Raw genomic sequence first — 17,305 nt, forward strand, 5'->3', positions numbered from 1 at the left:
AAAGTATAGACCCACATGGGACTATGCACATGGGGAGAATAGTACATAGAGGCAAAAACTAATGTGTTTTTGGAATGCCCAGAAGCAAAACAGGACATGTGATAATCAAATATAAGACAAGGCACATTTATGGATCGATGTTACAAAAATGAATGTATGTCAGATTGTTTAGTTGTCACAGTTTGGCGTACACTTTTTTTTGTCTGTGTTTTCATCTGTTAACTTTTTTTCCCTGAAAATGCTTCAGAGAACTGTTAGCTAGAAAGACTTAATAGATGAGCAATGTAAAAAGGTGTTTTTGTTACCCTAAACAACTAAATTACTTTGCAAAATGTATTGTGTAATGAGCATGAGATTAATCCAGGTGAATATATTATTGGGAGCAATAATATTGTTTCTGTAATAGCTTTGGCAAATATACTGCAATGAAATTCTATAATTTGGAATGCAATACTTTATGAAAAGTGTGAGTCCCTCAAGGAACTGTGCAGTTTGATAGGTATTTCTATTAACAAGATATTATCCAAAAATCACAGAACTGTAAAAGTTGATAGAAATTTCATTGGATATGGTTACAATTCATTCATTAAAATCTATAATTTTTATCTACCTCAGGCTTTTTGTAACATTGCATATGAGGTGGCAGAAATGAATTCTTAGAAATCTTGAGACAATGTTGGCTCCAGTACAAAATAGTTCATTTACAACATTTACACTTACAGGTTTTCATGATTTGGGAGAATGGGAGCCCATTTTATCCATTCCCTATCTTCTTATGTTTTTATTGTCTTCTGCTTCAAACCTTACAATCATATATTTAATTATATCTCAGCGGGCTCTTCATTCTCCTATGTGTATACTAATCGGTCTTATGGCAGTTGTGGACTTCTCTTTACCAATATTTTGTGTACCAAATATGCTGCTAAGTTTCTTATTTAACTGGAAAGGAATTTCACTTGTGGGCTGTTTGGTGCAAATGTTTTGCATTCACTGTTTTGGTACATTTCAATCTACTATATTGCTTTGGATGGCTCTGGATCGCTTTTTTGCTATATGTAGACCTCTTTATTACCACAAATACATGAAAATGCCCGGTTTTCTAAAGTTTGTTATTTTTCCAATTATCAGAAATGTGTTCTTAATTACCACAGTGGTTTCTTGGGCTGGAAAATTGACTTTTTGTGCAACAAATGAGATAGATCACTGTTTTTGTGAACACATGGCATTGGTTCAGCTGGCATGTGGAGATATTTCCATTAACAACGCAATAGGACTTTTGGCTATTTTTCTTACAATAACTGCTGATTTTATTTTCATTACAGTATCATATATAGTAATACTTTCTTCTGTCCTGAGATCTGGCAAGGCCTGCTTAAAGGCTGTTAACACCTGCATTACTCATTTAATTGTCATGGCAGTGAGTCTGACTTTTGCTTTAATTGCCTTTATGTCATACAGACTAAGAAACAACTTTTCTCCCTCCAGCCGTGTCTTCCTGAGTACAATGTACTTACTTTTTCCAAGCTGTTTTAATCCAATTATTTACGGAGTAAGAACCAAAGAAATAAGAGAACAGTTTCTGAAATTCATGAAACATTTTAAGGTCTTTCCAAAGTAATCATGTCATGTATTGTATATTGCATCATATATAAAACATGCCTTGACAACAACTAAGTTACTTTTTATTAGATGTTTTTTTTGCCTTTATATAATTGCAATTTTAAAGAGTTAACTGAAATTATTTCAAATAAATAAATAAATATGCTTACAACAAACTGAGAATATAGACTTTCATTCAATTGCTATGATGGATAGATTCAGTGTAACATCTTTAGAGAGACATGAAGGGAAATTAAACTTGTATTACAGCTCTGGGTGACCATAACTTTGCATGTGCAGCCTCCACATCCACCAGTTACTTCTATCTTTTTGCATGATAACTACCATCTGGTAAGGGCAAAGTCTAACATGCACTGTATCTTTTCAAACTGATGCTTATGCAACATCGTAAATCAGCTGATCATGCTTGGAGGAGAGGATACTTTCCTTCTTCCATATACATGGGCTTATAGATGGGAAAAAAAAGCCAAATTGTAATTATTCTCTCTTGGACCCCTGGCCATAGTTTACAAGAGCATTTTGATGATTCATATTTATGCTCTCCCAAAAACAGGCAAATGCTTCACCATCTTTCAGCATATTAGTCATCAAATGAGGTAGCAGTGCAGCCATTACTGCACCCAGATATGCAGTCCCCTTTGGAAAGAATTAACACAACAAAGCCAATTCTTTGGTTTTTGCTATATAATGAATATATGTAGGTTTGAGATGAAAAGATGAATATGAGATGATCGATCAGAATGTCGGCTTTCAGTTCATGATATTTACATCCTGATGTGTTCAACAAGTTCATCAAGCTGGCAACCCACTGGCATCATGAAACTGGTGCATTTGTCTTTGTGATGCTTTCTGAGGCTTGTACCACAGTCTAAAATGTTCCATTTTCCACCCCTGATGAAGTCCTTTGTTGTGTTGGCAATGTGTTTTGGGTCATTGTCTTGCTGTATGATGAGGTTTATCCCATTTACAACGCCAAATCAGAAAAAGGTTGGGTTTTTTATAATCTTCTATTATTATTCCTGCAACAAATTTGACCAAATAATTATCTGCGGTGACTTTAATTTACCCAATATAAATTGGAATACTGGAACTGAAACATCTAATGACTGTAACTACAGCAACTTCACCAAACTTTTGAAAGACAACTTTCTATGTCAAAATATTAAATATTTTCTTGTGGATTTCCCCAGAAGAAATGGTATTATCCTGGATCTTATTCTCACCAACATTCCTGACAAATTTCGTGATGTTCATGGTTTTGAAGACATCTTCCCAACCGACCACAAGATAATTAACTTTGTGCTAGATCTTAATCTCATCTCATCTCATCTCATCTCATTATCTCTAGCTGCTTTATCCTGCTCTACAGGGTCGCAGGCAAGCTGGAACCTATCCCAGCTGACTACGGGCGAAAGGCGGGGTACACCCTGGACAAGTCGCCAGGTCATCACAGGGCTGACACATAGACACAGACAACCATTCACACTCACATTCACACCTACGGTCAATTTATAGTCACCAGTTAACCTAACCTGCATGTCTTTGGACTGTGGGGGAAACCGGAGCAGGGTTGTATAAAATTCAAAATTGAATTGAGAATGACCCCTAAATTCCAATTCAATTCTTGAATTTGAATTGAGATAGCAAACAGGAAGCGGAATTGCAGTTCAAATTCGAATTGCAGGAAGTTCAATTGGAATTCCATGAAATTCAAAGAAATTCATGATATACATAATTAAGGTGTATTTAACAATGAAGCTTTACAGTATATATTACATATATAGTAACAGCCACTCCGGATAGTATGGCGAGGTATTGTCTATGTCATTCATTCACAGTTAGTTGTTGCAGCTCCTCATATGGCTGAACAAGCCGATTCGTGATTTGCATGTGCGGCCACAGTTAGGGCAGGTTGTTCCTCCTGGAAGAGTTGGTCTGCTTGGAGCTTGCTGCCTTGCTTTTCGGGCCTGTCTCTTTCGAACAGCATCATCTATATGTTCAGATTTCAAGGTCTCGACTATTTTGGCCGTTGCCCTGCACCAGGAGGAGCGGTCTGAGGTGAGACTTTCAAAGTCATTTGGCTCGACTTTTCCTTTTTTGAGGTATAATTTCAGAGTGTCTTTGTATCTCTTCTTTTGACCTCCCTGAGAGCGAGTTCCCACCTTAAGCTCTCCAAAGAAGATTTGTTTCGGCAGACGTGTGTCATCCATTCTGGCACAGTGCCCTGCCCAGCATAGCTGGTTCTTCATGACCATGGATTCAATGCTGGTACTCTTTGCTTCTTCCAGCATGCTGACATTTGTCTGATAGTCTTTCCAGGAGATCCCAAGAATTCTTCGTAGGGAGCACTGGTGAAATTGCTCCAGGGTTTTGAGGTTTCTGCGATATGTCACCCATGTCTCGCTGCCGTATAAGAGGGTTGGTATGATCACAGCTTTGTACACCATTACAGTAGTTTCATGTCAGTTTTGAGGTTACAGTTCTCGAATACGCGTTTCCGAAGTTTTCCAAAAGATGCGCATGCACTCCCAAGTCGGTGAGTAACTTCGTCATCGATGTTTGCTTTAGTGTTGAGAATGCTTCTGAGATAGCTGAAGTGTTCAACAGATTCCAGTGTTTCCCCATCTAGTTGAATATTTGCCATGGGAGCCTGCTGGCCAGGAGCAGGTTGAAACAAAATCTTCGTCTTTGTTTTGTTCATTTGGAGGCCAAACAGCTTATAGACTGAGTTAAAGAGATTGAGGGTATCCTGTAGGTCCTTTTCCGACATGGCTACAATGGCGCAGTCATCGGCATATTGTAGGTCATTCATTTTTATTTTCTGGACTTTTGTGGTTGCCTTGAGCCGGCTCAGATTGAAAATACTTCCATCAAACCGGTATCTGACTGTGACACCGGCAGGGAGTTGGTCTTTGATGAGAACAATGACCGCAAAAAGGTAGACGTTGAAAAGGGAGGGTGCCAAGACACAACCTTGCTTGACACCAGTCACAATGGGGAAAGCGTCCATTTCCAAGTTATTGTACAGCACAGTGGCAGTCATGCCATCATGCAACAATCGCAGCATCTTGAGAAACTTGTCTGGGCAGCCCAGCTGTTTCAGAATTTTCCACAAAGCTTCACGGTTCAGGGAATTGAAAGCTTTGGTCAAGTCAATGAAGGCCATAAACAGGGGCTGCCGCTGCTCGACGCACTTCTCTTGCACTTGTCTGGCCGCAAAGATCATGTCAATTGTGCCACGTTCTGGTCGAAAGCCACATTGTGATTCTGGAAGAATCGATTCGCTAAGTGGTTGGAAACGAGTGATGAGGACCCTTGCCAAGATCTTGCCGGTGTGAGACAGCAGCGCGATGCCACGGTAATTGCCGCAGTCTGATCTGTCCCCTTTTTTAAATAACACAACAATCATCGCGTTTATTAGTTCGTTTGGTAGAGCTTCATCCTCCCAAACATGTTGAAGAAACTTTGTCAGTTGAGTGGTTAGGGCAGGCTCCCCAGCTTTATACACTTCAGCAGGGATGCCGTCAGGTCCATAAGCCTTGTTATTATTCAGGCTCATAATAGCCCGGGCAACTTCTTGGAGACTCGGCGGGGCGGCAAGTTCAGTTCTTTCGGGAAGAAGAGGGATCTGACTTATAGTCTCTGCAGTAACTGTGGTTTTACAATTCAGAAGTTTTTCAAAGTGTTCTTTCCATCTTGCCATGATTGATGTGTTGTCCTTGAGCAGTGAGCCATCTTCCGCTTTCAGGGGAGCCAGGCCAGTCTTTATTGGTCCATATAACGCCTTTGTGGCCTGAAAGGAACTTCTCATGTCGTTACTGTTGGCGAAACCTTGAATTTGGGAGGCCTTATCAGACCACCGTTTATTTTTAATTTCTCTGATGCGTACTTGCACCTTAGCTTTGAGGTCAGAGAATTTCTTGTGTTTAGCGGAATTATCATGATCATCTTGCCAAGATACGAAGGCACGACGTTTCTGGTCCAAAAGCTCTTGGATTTCAGGATCATTTTGATCAAACCAATCTTCATTCACTCGTTTGTGAGTGCCAATTGTTTGGGTACATGTTTCGATAATGGCAGATTTCAGCGAGCTCCAATGCTCGTGGAGACTGCCAGGGTCAACATTGGTAGAGATAAGCTGCTGCAAATTTTCATTTAAACAAGTCTGAAAGTTTTCCTTTTCTAGTGGAATCTTCAGTTTCAGTGTGTTTAACTTCTTCCATACAGGCCTGGAGGTTTTTCGGAATTTGTTCCTCAGAGCGATATCCATACACGAGCGGACTAGTCTGTGGTCCGTCCAACATTCGTCGGCACCTCTCATCGCACGGGTACACCTCACGTCTTTTCTATCCCTTGCTCTGATGATCACATACCGTAGTCCAGGAGATGCCAGTGCTTAGATCGTGGGTGGCACCAGGTATTTTTATGTCTGTGTTTCAGGCGGAAAAGCGTGTTAGTGATGACTAGGTTGTGCCGCACACAGAATGTCAGCAAAAGGTGACCATTAGAGTTTGCATTGCCGACACCTTCCTTTCCTTTGGCTCCTTGTCAGAGCACTGCGTCCCTGCCAACACGGGCATTAAAATCCCCCAACGAAACAATCTTATCAGTAGTCGGGATAGCTTTCATGACGGTTTCCAAATCCTCATAAAACTTCTCTTTGACATCATCGTCTGAGGTTAGTGTAGGTGCATAGCAGCTAACAATTGTCGCATTTTGGTTGTCGTCAAGTTTCAGGCGGAGTGTCATGATTCTCTCATTCGCTCCAATCGGTGTTTCTTCCAGTTGATTCACTATATTGTTCTTTATAACAAAACCAACTCCGTGTATTCTTCTTTCTTCCTGTGGTAGACCTTTCCAAAAGAAGGTATACCCTCCTAAATCCTCTTTCAGTTGCCCTTCATCCGCAAGGCTAGTCTCACTCAGGGCAGCAATGTCCACATGAAAGCGAGCAAGCTCCCTGGCGACAAAAGCTGTGCGTCATTCTGGGCGGTCACAATCATCTCTATCTGTAAGTGTCCTCTCGTTCCAAGTCGCGAAGAGAAAACGCTGAGGTGGGCGCTTCTGATTTTTCTTTTTTTGTTTTCTGGGTTTTCTTCTTTCTTTTCTTACTGCTAGGAGACGACCCACTGGGTGCAGCAACCCAGCCAGGAACAGCCAGGATGAACTATTTTTGAGGCACCTTTTCTAGCCCCGTCCCCAAAGGGGGGAGCAAAGTGGATCCTAAAAAGGGTTGCTCCGTCATAGATGTCGCTGCCAAGAAGTGACTTCATCCCTTTTTCCAGCCACTTAGCGACCCATGACATCGACTGCCAATCGTGCAGAGTTGTGGCTAGGAACTCCCAGGAGTCGCATCCCTGTTCCACTTGCCACGCATCCATCGCCGGTTGGACTTTTCAACACCACCAAACATAGACACCTGGTTTGCGCGTGATTGATTATTGTGAAGAAGCCCCTGCGCAGGGGGTGATCCGCACTCTTGACAGTGTGAAGGTTGACTCAGTGGCATACCGAAGTAAGACGATTGTGCCGCCTGCACGCCGCTGCAGCAGATGGCCGTCAGGATATTCCAAGTAGAAGTATCAAGTGCCCTTCCGAAACTGCGGTCCGGGAGGTTTCTGTCAGGGACCTCACCCTCAGCCTTTGGCTTAAAACCCTGTCCCACAAGGCAGCGGGAGGCAGAGACTTTTTGAGGCGGTCTCTGCAAGCTATTTAACCCATAGCTGGGACCCTGACAGGTACTACCACCCCGGGTCAGGGTGGACCTGGGAGCAATGATGACTGAGGGGTAACTCCACCTTCCCCAAAACTCCAGAACTCCTGAACTGGAGCCTCATCACCAGATACAGTTTTGAGTCATACCCAGGACCAATTACATATGATTACAATATGAATTTCATACAGATATTATTGTATGGACTTTATGTACACAATACTTTATTATAGTAAATAGGCCTTTTTTTTTTACTACTAATTAACATTAAAATTTGAAATTTGAAAGTTTGAAATTTTCCACAATTTGAAAGTTATTACAATTTTAATGATCTGTTCTACAGAGTATGTACTCTATAGAATAGATCATTGAAATTGTAATAACTTTCAAATTGTGGAAAATGATAGGACAGCACTTCATTTCCCAGAATACCTTGCTTTATCCAAGTCTTCAAAATGGTCGTCCAAATATTTAGGACATTTTGTTTGGAGTATACTCTAGTGGAATAAGCTAATTGAGGGCCAGAGCTGGTTTGTACTTTTGATTTTTGTGATTACAGCAATATGCAAAGAAATAGCATGCGTAAAAGGACATCTGTGCTTGTTCATTTTGATGAGCCAATTCCCACAAGACATGGAAACCACAGAGCAATCTGCAATTACTGCAGTGCTCCAGTGTGTGGTTCCATAAAGGCTACCTCAAATTTCAAACGGCACCTCCAGGTAAGTTTACAGATGTGCAATCTGTCTTTTATTTTGATGACCATGGCATGTATTTGCATTGGGAACTGTGAATCAATCAGTAATACATTATACTTTACTCACCACTTGAAACATGTAAAGTATTACCTTATACCCTGCTCTCTTTGAAATACAATGACTATCTAATCACACCATTTCTCATTTGCTTGTGCAAGTCCAAATCATCCTGGCATATCATGTGAAAGCAAAGTAGCCTTGGGCATAGCATTATAGAGAGGCAGAGAATTCAATAATCTTTGCAGTACAAATGTAGTATAACATAAAAAAAAAAACTTGCTGGCACTTTTATCCAAGGCATGAACAGTCTTTAGACTGAAAATATAGATTGGCTTTTCTGCTTACAGAAGAAACACCCTGAAATTTTGATGGAGTCTGCATCCAGTAGTGGCACAAGCCAATGAAATCAAGATGAAGACAGTCATCCTCCAACTTCAACTTCTAAATGGTCATCAACCAATACACATCAAGTGGCTCTGACAGATAGTATTGTTACATTCATTTCAAATGGTCTCCTCCCCCTCTCTACTGTTGAAAATAAGGATTTCATTAATATCTTGCAACTGGCCCAACCCTCATTCACAATGCCTACCCGAAGAGCTCTCAGAGAGATCCTTATTCCACAATGCTTGGATTCTGTGAAAGCACATCTAGGTAATCTGATGGCAAAAGCTGGCCATATTTGCCATATTGATTTATGGTCAAATTGATCAATTAGGTCCTTTTTTGGGCCATTTCCTGGTTGATTTCAATTTGAAGAGCATAATGCTGAGCTGTCAACGTTTTAAAGGGAGACACACAGCTGAAAATATTTGCCAGGTCTATGATGATGTTCCGGACAAATACAATATTCAGAACAAGGTATCATTCATTGTAACTGACAATGCATCCAATATGATAAAGGCATTCACTCTGTTTCCACCAGTTCATGTTAACAGTGAGCATGAGAATGAAGAGGATGACACCTGTGATCTAGAAGTGGTCAATGTAGAAGAGGAGATTATGTACTTTCCACCAGAGAGACTATCTTGTTTTGCTCATAGTCTCCAACTGGTAGTGCATGATGCCTTAGATGATGCTGGCTCCATAAAGAGCCTCCTGGGCAAGGTCCAGAAACTTGTCGCTTTTTGCCATAAATCCACCCATGCTACAGAGGTCCTGGAGGGAATGCACAAACTTCAACCTGCTAATGTCACCCGCTGGAATAGCCAGTTGAAGATGCTGAGATCAGTCCTTAAAGTTCCAAATGATGTCCTTGCTGAGCTCCACTGCCCAATTCAGCTAAAAGCATATGAACTAAAAGTCATTCAGGAACTTTGTGAGGTGTTAGAACCCTTTGAGGAAGTCACGGACCGCTGTCAGGCAGAGAAAGCTGTCACATCAAGCTTGGTTATTCCTTGTGTTAGAGGACTGAGACATGCAATCAAAGATGCAAAGATGACTGGGAACAAGAAGTTTGTGTCCACCTTACAAACCTCACTTGAGAGACGACTCGTAAAATTTGAGGATATGGAATGCTTTCAGATGGCTGCAACGCTTGATCCAAGATTTAAACTAGACTGGTGTAATGGTGAAGAACTGATCATAATCAAAAATCTTCTCGCTGCAAAAGTCGAGTCTGTATGTCCAAAAGTCAGTGCCACCTCTGGCATTAATACTCAAACAAGGAAACGCCCCAGACTCTTTTCCTACATGGAGACTCAAACAACTGCTGTCCCAATTGACACAGCCTCACATGAGCTCCCAGTTTACTTGAGCACACCATGTTTGGCTGAGGATGCTGATCCTTTATCGTTCTGGAAAGAAAACCAAAACAGTTTCCCAAACCTAGCTGTACTTGCGTGTAAATATCTGGCCATACCTGCTTCCTGTTGAGAGGATATTTAGTGTTGCAGGCAAGATATTCAGACCAGAACGATGCTGCCTCAGTGACAAAACATTTGAGGAACTGTTGACCATTAGATGCAACACCGTTACTCTGTAAAGAACTTTTAATAATTGATAATTGCATTTACCAAAACATTGTTTCATTTGATTACTTGGAAATGAAGATATTGCTAATTATTCAATATTAAGGGAATGTATGCTTAATGTTAGTGTCTCTACTTCCATTTGGAAGAAAAATGAAAGTATCACATTCTCACTGATATGTGAGAAGAATTAATTTCTCTGAACTGCAGTGAATTCAATTCCACTTCCGGTAATTCCAATTCAAATTCAATTCAACATAATGTAGGGCGGAATCAATTCAAATTCTTTCCTTGAATTAAATTCTGAATTTTGTACAACCCTGAACTGGGGCACCCAGAGGAAACCCACATGGACAACATGCAAACTCCACACAGAAAGACCCTCGCTGGCCACGGGGCTCAAACCTGGACCTTCTTGCTGTGGGGGGGACAGCACTAACCACTACACCACCGTGCCGCCCCATAGATTTTAATATCTCGGAGAAACCCAAACTCAAATGTTTTGTCTACAACTTCAAAAAAGCTGACTGGAAAGGACTACTTGACACACTTTCTCTTACTCCTTGGGACATGGCATTTGTTGATGACGATATCAATACAACGTTATTCAAGTGGTGTGATCTTTTCTTCTTTGCTGTAAATGATCACGTTACAAAAGTATTGGTACGTATGTTGCCTGGAAATCATTGGATGGACAAAGAAATGCTGACGTTGATAAAGAAAAATGTGCAAAGATACAAAGCATTAAAGACTAGTAACCCAAATGGCTGGACAAAATTTAAAGAGCTTAGACGGCAGACTGGGCGGCACGGTGGTGTAGTGGTTAGTGCTGTTGCCTCACAGCAAGAAGGTCCGCGTTCGAGCCCCGTGGCCGGGAAGGGCCTTTCTGTGTGGAGTTTGCATGTTCTCCCCGTGTCCGCATGGGTTTCCTCCGGGTGCTCCGGTTTCCCCCACAGTCCAAATACATGCAGGTTAGGTTAACTGGTGACTCTAAATTGACCATGAATGTGAATGGTTGTCTGTGTCTATGTGTCAGCCCTGTGATGACCTGGTGACTTGTCCAGGGTGTACCCCGCCTTTCACCCATAGTCAGCTGGGATAGGCTCCAGCTTGCCTGCGACCCTGTAGAAGGATAAAGCAGCTAGAGATAATGACATGAGATGAGACGGCAGACTAAGCATCTGATGGCAAAGAAAAAGATCTTGCCAACACTCTCAGAGATTCATTGATTTTGAATCCAAAATGGCTCTGGTCACTCGTCAAAGCTTCTATGACTCAATGATCCAGACCCAACTTTCTTTGTGATGGCCAGTCCTTCTTAACCAACAGCGTCAACAAAGACAACCTACTGAATTTTTACTTCCAGTCCGTATTTACTACCAACGATGACTCCACTTCTCCAACTAAAGTTGCCGATTCAACACCTTCAACTACTCCATCTTTGTCTGAAATCGAGTTATCTGTTGCTGAAGTGACTACAGCTTTGGAGTCCCTCGACCCAAAGAAAGCGTGTGGGCCAGATGATATCCCTGGACTAGTTTTAAAGAACACTGCTCAAGTGATTGCTCCATCCCTTTGTCGCATCTTTAATTTGTCTTAGTCTTTGGGTTCAGTCCCTATAAGCTGGAAACGTGCTAATGTTATTTCTGTCCACAAGAATGATGACCCATCTCTTGCGAAAAATTACAGACCCATCTCCTTGCTGTGCATTGTCTCTAAAACCTTTGAATGTTGTATATTTGAACACTGTTATCCTCATCTGTCACCACATTTGTACCATCTTCAACATGGCTTCCTTAGAGGAAAATCAACTGTTACACAATTGATTATTGTTTATCATGACATCATTGAGAATTTTGCAGATGGTAAAGAGGTTGATCCTGTCTACGTTGATCTGTCTAAAGCATTTGACAAAGTCTCCCATCATATCCTCTTCAACAAACTCCATACCTTTGTCATATCAGGACCTCTGATTGAATGGTTCAAAAGTTACTTGTCCAACAGGCAGCAACGTGTTGTCTTGGATGGTGCATTTTCTGACTGGCTACCTGTAACATCTGGTGTTCCACAGGTCTCCATTCTTGGTCGTCTGCTGTTTCTTGTGTACATCAATGATATGCCCCAGTATATCCAAGGCGACTCCAATCTTGCACTATTTGCTGATGACTCCAAGCTTTACAAGATCATCCAGACTGAATCATCCAAGCCATCAGTTCATCAGTTATTGCTGCACAAGGGGGTCACACCAGATACTGAAAGCAAAGGTTCACATACTTTTGCCACTCACAGATATGTAATATTGGATCATTTTCCTCAATAAATAAATGACCAAGTATAATAGTTTTGTCTCATTTGTTTAACTGGGTTCTCTTTATCTACTTTTAGGACTTGTGTGAAAATCTGATGAAGTTTTAGGTCACATTTATGCAGAAACATAGAAAATTCTAAAGGGTTCACAAACTTTCAAGCACCACTGTATTCTTAACCATGAGGTGACACCAGGCATAGCCAACAACCTCTGTTTTCTCTCTCTCTCTCTCTCTCTCTCTCTCTCCCCCCACCTCCTCTCTGTCCCTCTGTCTGTCTTTCTCTGTCATGCTACATCTCGATCCTGAGACATCTGTGATGCTGACTGTGGCAGCGGGGACATGGTCAAATGTCAGCTGTGAACAGCAAGGAGTCAGGTTGAATGAGTCGTTAATATGATATGAGGTGCACCTGTGTCTAATTACTGGTTGTCTATTAACCTGTTTCTGTGTGTCTTTCAGACAACCAAGAATGAGAGAGAGAGAGCTGTGACACAAAATTGTGTGTGGGTGTAGTGTGTGCATGTTTTTTTTTTATTAGTCACTGAAAAGTGTGAACAATAAAAATAAGACGCCTGTTACCAGTTCTTCTGTTTCCCAGAGTCAGAGAGTTGTTACACTGGTGCCGAAACCTGGGACTGAGGAACAAATGCTGCCATGGAGTCGGAACCAGTCAGAGAGTTCCTCCAAATGCTCACCAACCACCTGCATCACCAGCAGCATGCCCTCATCGTGCTGTCAGTAGATCAGGGGCAGTGCTTCTGAGCTCTGCTCAAAGCCCAGGCAGAAGACCGGCAGGTGATCTGAAGCTGGATCCAGTTAATGAGTGCTCCAGCAGTTGTCCCTGTGGCCAGCATGCCCATCCAGCTTGCCAAGATAGGGCCGCAGGATGACCCCAAAGCCTTCCCCGAATTGTTTGAACATGTCATGGAGGCGAGCTCATAGCCAACCTCACAGTTGGTGGCTCACCTATTGCTGTTCCTGTCAGGGGAAGCCCAGCTCATGGCTCAGCAGCTCCTAGCCACCAACATGCTGGAGTACCTCAACTTGAAGTGAGCCATCCTCCAGCAGGTTGGCCACAGCCCAGAAGTGCAACACCAGCACTTCTGCTTGCTGGCATACGGCAAAGCGGGCCGGCCATTTGCGTTCATGCAGCAGCTCCAGGATGCCTGCCAACAGCCACTGTTGGCAGCCGGGTACAATGTCAAGACAGTCCTTGAGCGAATAACACTGGAGCAGTTCATCGCCCAACTGCCAAGCAAGACATCAGCATGGCTGAACAGCGTCACTGGAGGAGGTGGTCTGGCTGGCCGAGGACCACCTGATAGCATTTCCAGGAGCAGGGGCTCCCACAACTTCTCCTCCACTCTCTCTCACTTTCTCCCCCTCCCTCTTCGCCCCTCCCCTGCCTCAGCCCCATGGAAAATGGGGCCAACTCCCCCAGAACCCGCTCCCCACCCTTGTGTCTGTCCTTGTTTCTTCTCTCCCTTCTCCTTCTGTGTCTGTACCACCATTAACCCCCTCTCTCTCTCCACAGATGAACTGTTCCCTGCATCAAAGCCTGATTCAGTGCGGGGCACTAGGAAATGCATGATTGGTGAAGGAATCCCTATTAGCTAGGGATTCATGCTGATGTCTGCAGGTGGTGTGCAGCTTGTCGCGAATGCCAGCTGGTAAACCCAGTGGCCACACCAAAAGTACCATTGCACCCATTACCATTAATTGAGATCCCCTTCGAAAGAATTTGCATGGATCTCATCGTGCCTTTAGATCGATCTGCATGTGAGTATTGCTTTGTATTAGTCATATTGGATTATGCAACATGCTATCCGGAAGCAGTGCCTCTCTGCAATATTTCAGCATGCAGTGTTGTGGAGGCGCTCTTCTGTTATCTCCTGAGTCAGGATTCCAAAAGAAATCCTGACTGATCAAGGCACTACTTTTATGTTATGCACACTACATGAATTGTAGAAATTACTGAGAATTAAATATATTCTCACAAGTGTTTATCATCCACAAACGGACAGGCTGGTCGAACAATTTAGCCAACCACTTAAAAGCATGATTCGTAAGTTCATTCACAGGGATGCTAAAAACTGGGACAGGTGGCTAGACCCTCTGTTTGCAGTGTGTGAGGACCCACAAGTCTCCACCAGGTTTTCCCATTTAAGTTGCTGTATGGGTGCAAGCCCCATGGTGTCTTAGACATAATTCAAGAAAATTGGGAGGAGGGGCCTTCTAAAAACAAAAATGAAATTCAATACATTCTTGACCTGAGAGCAAAACTCCACACACTGTGTCACATAACCCAGGAGAATTTACTACAGGACCAAGAACATCAATTTCACCTGTACAACAGGGGGACATGGCTACGGGAATTTGCACCGGTAGATAAAGTCCTCATTTTACTCCCCACCTCAAGCTCAAAATTATTTGCCAAGTAGCAAGGGGTCTTTGAGGTCACATAGCAAATTGGGGAGGTCGATTATGAAGTCAAATGTCCAGATAGAGGCGACACGTCAAATTTACCACCTCAATCTCCTGAAACTGTGGAGATAGGAGGTTCCTGTGGCTCTGGCAATGGTAGTTCCAGAGAGGGCATAGCTGGGACTGGAGGTAAGTCAAAAAAGTGCATCCCAATTCACCCTGGTCCCCTGTGGAGACCACCTCTCACCGTCCCAGAGAGCACAGGTTATTAGGTCGCAGGAGGAATTCTGCGATGTGTTCTCGTCCCTCCCTGGTCGCACTGACCTCATAGAACACCATATTGATACTCCCCCAGTGGTGTTGGTGTGCAGCCACCCATATTGGCTCCCTGAACAAAGGAAAAGGTGGTTTGGGATGAACTCCAGGCTATGCTTAAGATGGGGATGATTTGAGGATTCACACAGTGACTGGAGCAGCCTGCTGGTCTTGGATCCCAAGACCAAATGGTTGGTCTGGTTCTGTGTGGATTATAGAAAAGCCAAAGTGATGTCTAAATTTGACGCATACCCAATACCTGGCATTGATGAACTGCTCGATCGGTTAGGTGCGGTTCGCTTTTATTCAACAGTGGATTTAACAAAGGGATTTTGGCAGATCCCCTTGACTCCATTATCCCATGAAAAAAAACTGCCTTTCCCACTCTGTTTGGTTTACACCAAATTGTCACCTTTCCTTTTGGGTTGTTTGAGGCTCCAGTGACATTTCAGCGTCTCATGGACTGAATTCTACATCCCCACAATGTATACAGTGGGGCAAAAAAGTATTTAGTCAGTCACCAATTGTGCAAGTTCTCCCACTTAAAAAGATGAGTGAGGCCTGTAATTTTCATCATAGGTATACCTCAACTATGAGAGACAAAATGAAGGGAAAAAAATCCAGAAAATCACATTGTCTGATTTTTAAATAATTTATTTGCAAATTATGGTGGAAAATAAGTATTTGGTCAATAACAAAAGTTCATCTCAATACTTTGTTATATACCCTTTGTTGGCAATGACAGAGGTCAAATGTTTTCTGTAAGTCTTCACAAGGTTTTCACACACTGTTGCTGGTATTTTGGCCCATTCCTCCATGCAGATCTCCTCTAGAGCAGTGATGTTTTGGGGCTGTTGCTGGGCAACATGGACTTTCAACTCCCTCCAAAGATTTTCTATGGGGTTGAGATCTGGAGACTGGCTAGGCCACTCCAGGACCTTGAAATGGTTCTTATGAAGCCACTCCTTCGTTGCCCGGGTGGTGTGTTTGGGATCATTGTCATGCTGAAAGACCCAGCCATGTTTCATCTTCAATGCCCTTGCTGATGGAAGGAGGTTTTCACTCAAAATCTCACGATACATGGCCCCATTCATTCTTTCCTTTACACGGATCAGTCATCCTGGTCCCTTTGCAGAAAAACAGCCCCAAAGCATGATGTTCCCACCCCCATGCTTCACAGTAGGTATGGTGTTCTTTGGATGCAACTCAGCATTCTTTCTCCTCCAAACACGACAAGTTGAGTTTTTACCAAAAAGTTCTATTTTGGTTTCATCTGACATTCTCCCAATCCTCTTCTGGATCATCCAAATGCTCTCTAGCAAACTTCAGATGGGCCTGGACATGTACTGGCTTAAGCAGGGGGACACGTCTGGCACTGCAGGATTTGAGTCCCTGGTGGCGTAGTGTGTTACTGATGGTAGCCTTTGTTACTTTGGTCCCAGCTCTCTGCAGGTCATTCACTAGGTCCCCCCGTGTGGTTCTGGGATTTTTGCTCACCGTTCTTGTGATCATTTTGACCCCACGGGGTGAGATCTTGCGTGGAGCCCCAGATTGAGGGAGATTATCAGTGGTCTTGTATGTCTTCCATTTTCTAATAATTGCTCCCACAGTTGATTTCTTCACGCCAAGCTGCTTACCTATTGCAGATTCAGTCTTCCCAGCCTGGTGCAGGTCTACAATTTTGTTTCTGGTGTCCTTTGACAGCTCTTTGGTCTTGGCCATAGTGGAGTTTGGAGTGTGACTGTTTGAGGTTGTGGACAGGTGTCTTTTATACTGATAACGAGTTCAAACAGGTGCCATTAATACAGGTAACGAGTGGAGGACAGAGGAGCCTCTTAAAGGGATAGTTCGGGATTTTTGAGATGAATCTATATGGTATCCCCGTCAGCAGTGTCGTGCATCCACACTGACTTACCCCCGACAGTGTTCTGTGAGCCTAGATATTGTACAGTGTTGGTCAGTGCACAAGTAGTTCCGGCAGGTTTCCTGGGGTCTGCAAAGTAACACGTTTTTCTTCTCAAAACAGCTCGTGTTCGAATGAGTGATTTATTAGCATAACAAAACCCTTGTAGTCCAAAAAGTCACACCTTGTAATTGCTTGGGGCTACTTTCTCTCAATAGCGATCAGTGCGCGCTGTCACTGTTAACAGTTGTGTGCGAGCTAGCCAACAACTTTCATTAGTTGTTCAACAGTGT

The 17,305-nt window shown here is 42.9% G+C and overlaps 1 protein-coding gene across 1 annotated transcript; it reads left to right on the top strand.

Annotated features, from left to right (window-relative positions):
- The first annotated feature begins 658 nt into the window (after positions 1-658).
- Positions 659-1,618, top strand: LOC132864682 (olfactory receptor 52K1-like). The gene has a single exon (XM_060898097.1). The coding sequence runs from the start codon at positions 674-676 to the stop codon at positions 1,616-1,618; it is 945 nt and encodes a 314-aa protein (XP_060754080.1). The 5' UTR covers positions 659-673.
- The last annotated feature ends 15,687 nt before the right edge of the window (positions 1,619-17,305 follow it).

Source organism: Neoarius graeffei, chromosome 17, assembly GCF_027579695.1.
Source record: "Neoarius graeffei isolate fNeoGra1 chromosome 17, fNeoGra1.pri, whole genome shotgun sequence".
In the NCBI taxonomy this organism is placed as follows: domain Eukaryota; kingdom Metazoa; phylum Chordata; class Actinopteri; order Siluriformes; family Ariidae; genus Neoarius; species Neoarius graeffei.

What these genes read in the sequence shown, in the direction of transcription:
- LOC132864682 (XM_060898097.1), top strand. Translation starts at nt 674, where the DNA reads ATGTTGGCTCCAGTACAAAATAGTTCATTTACAACATTTACACTTACA.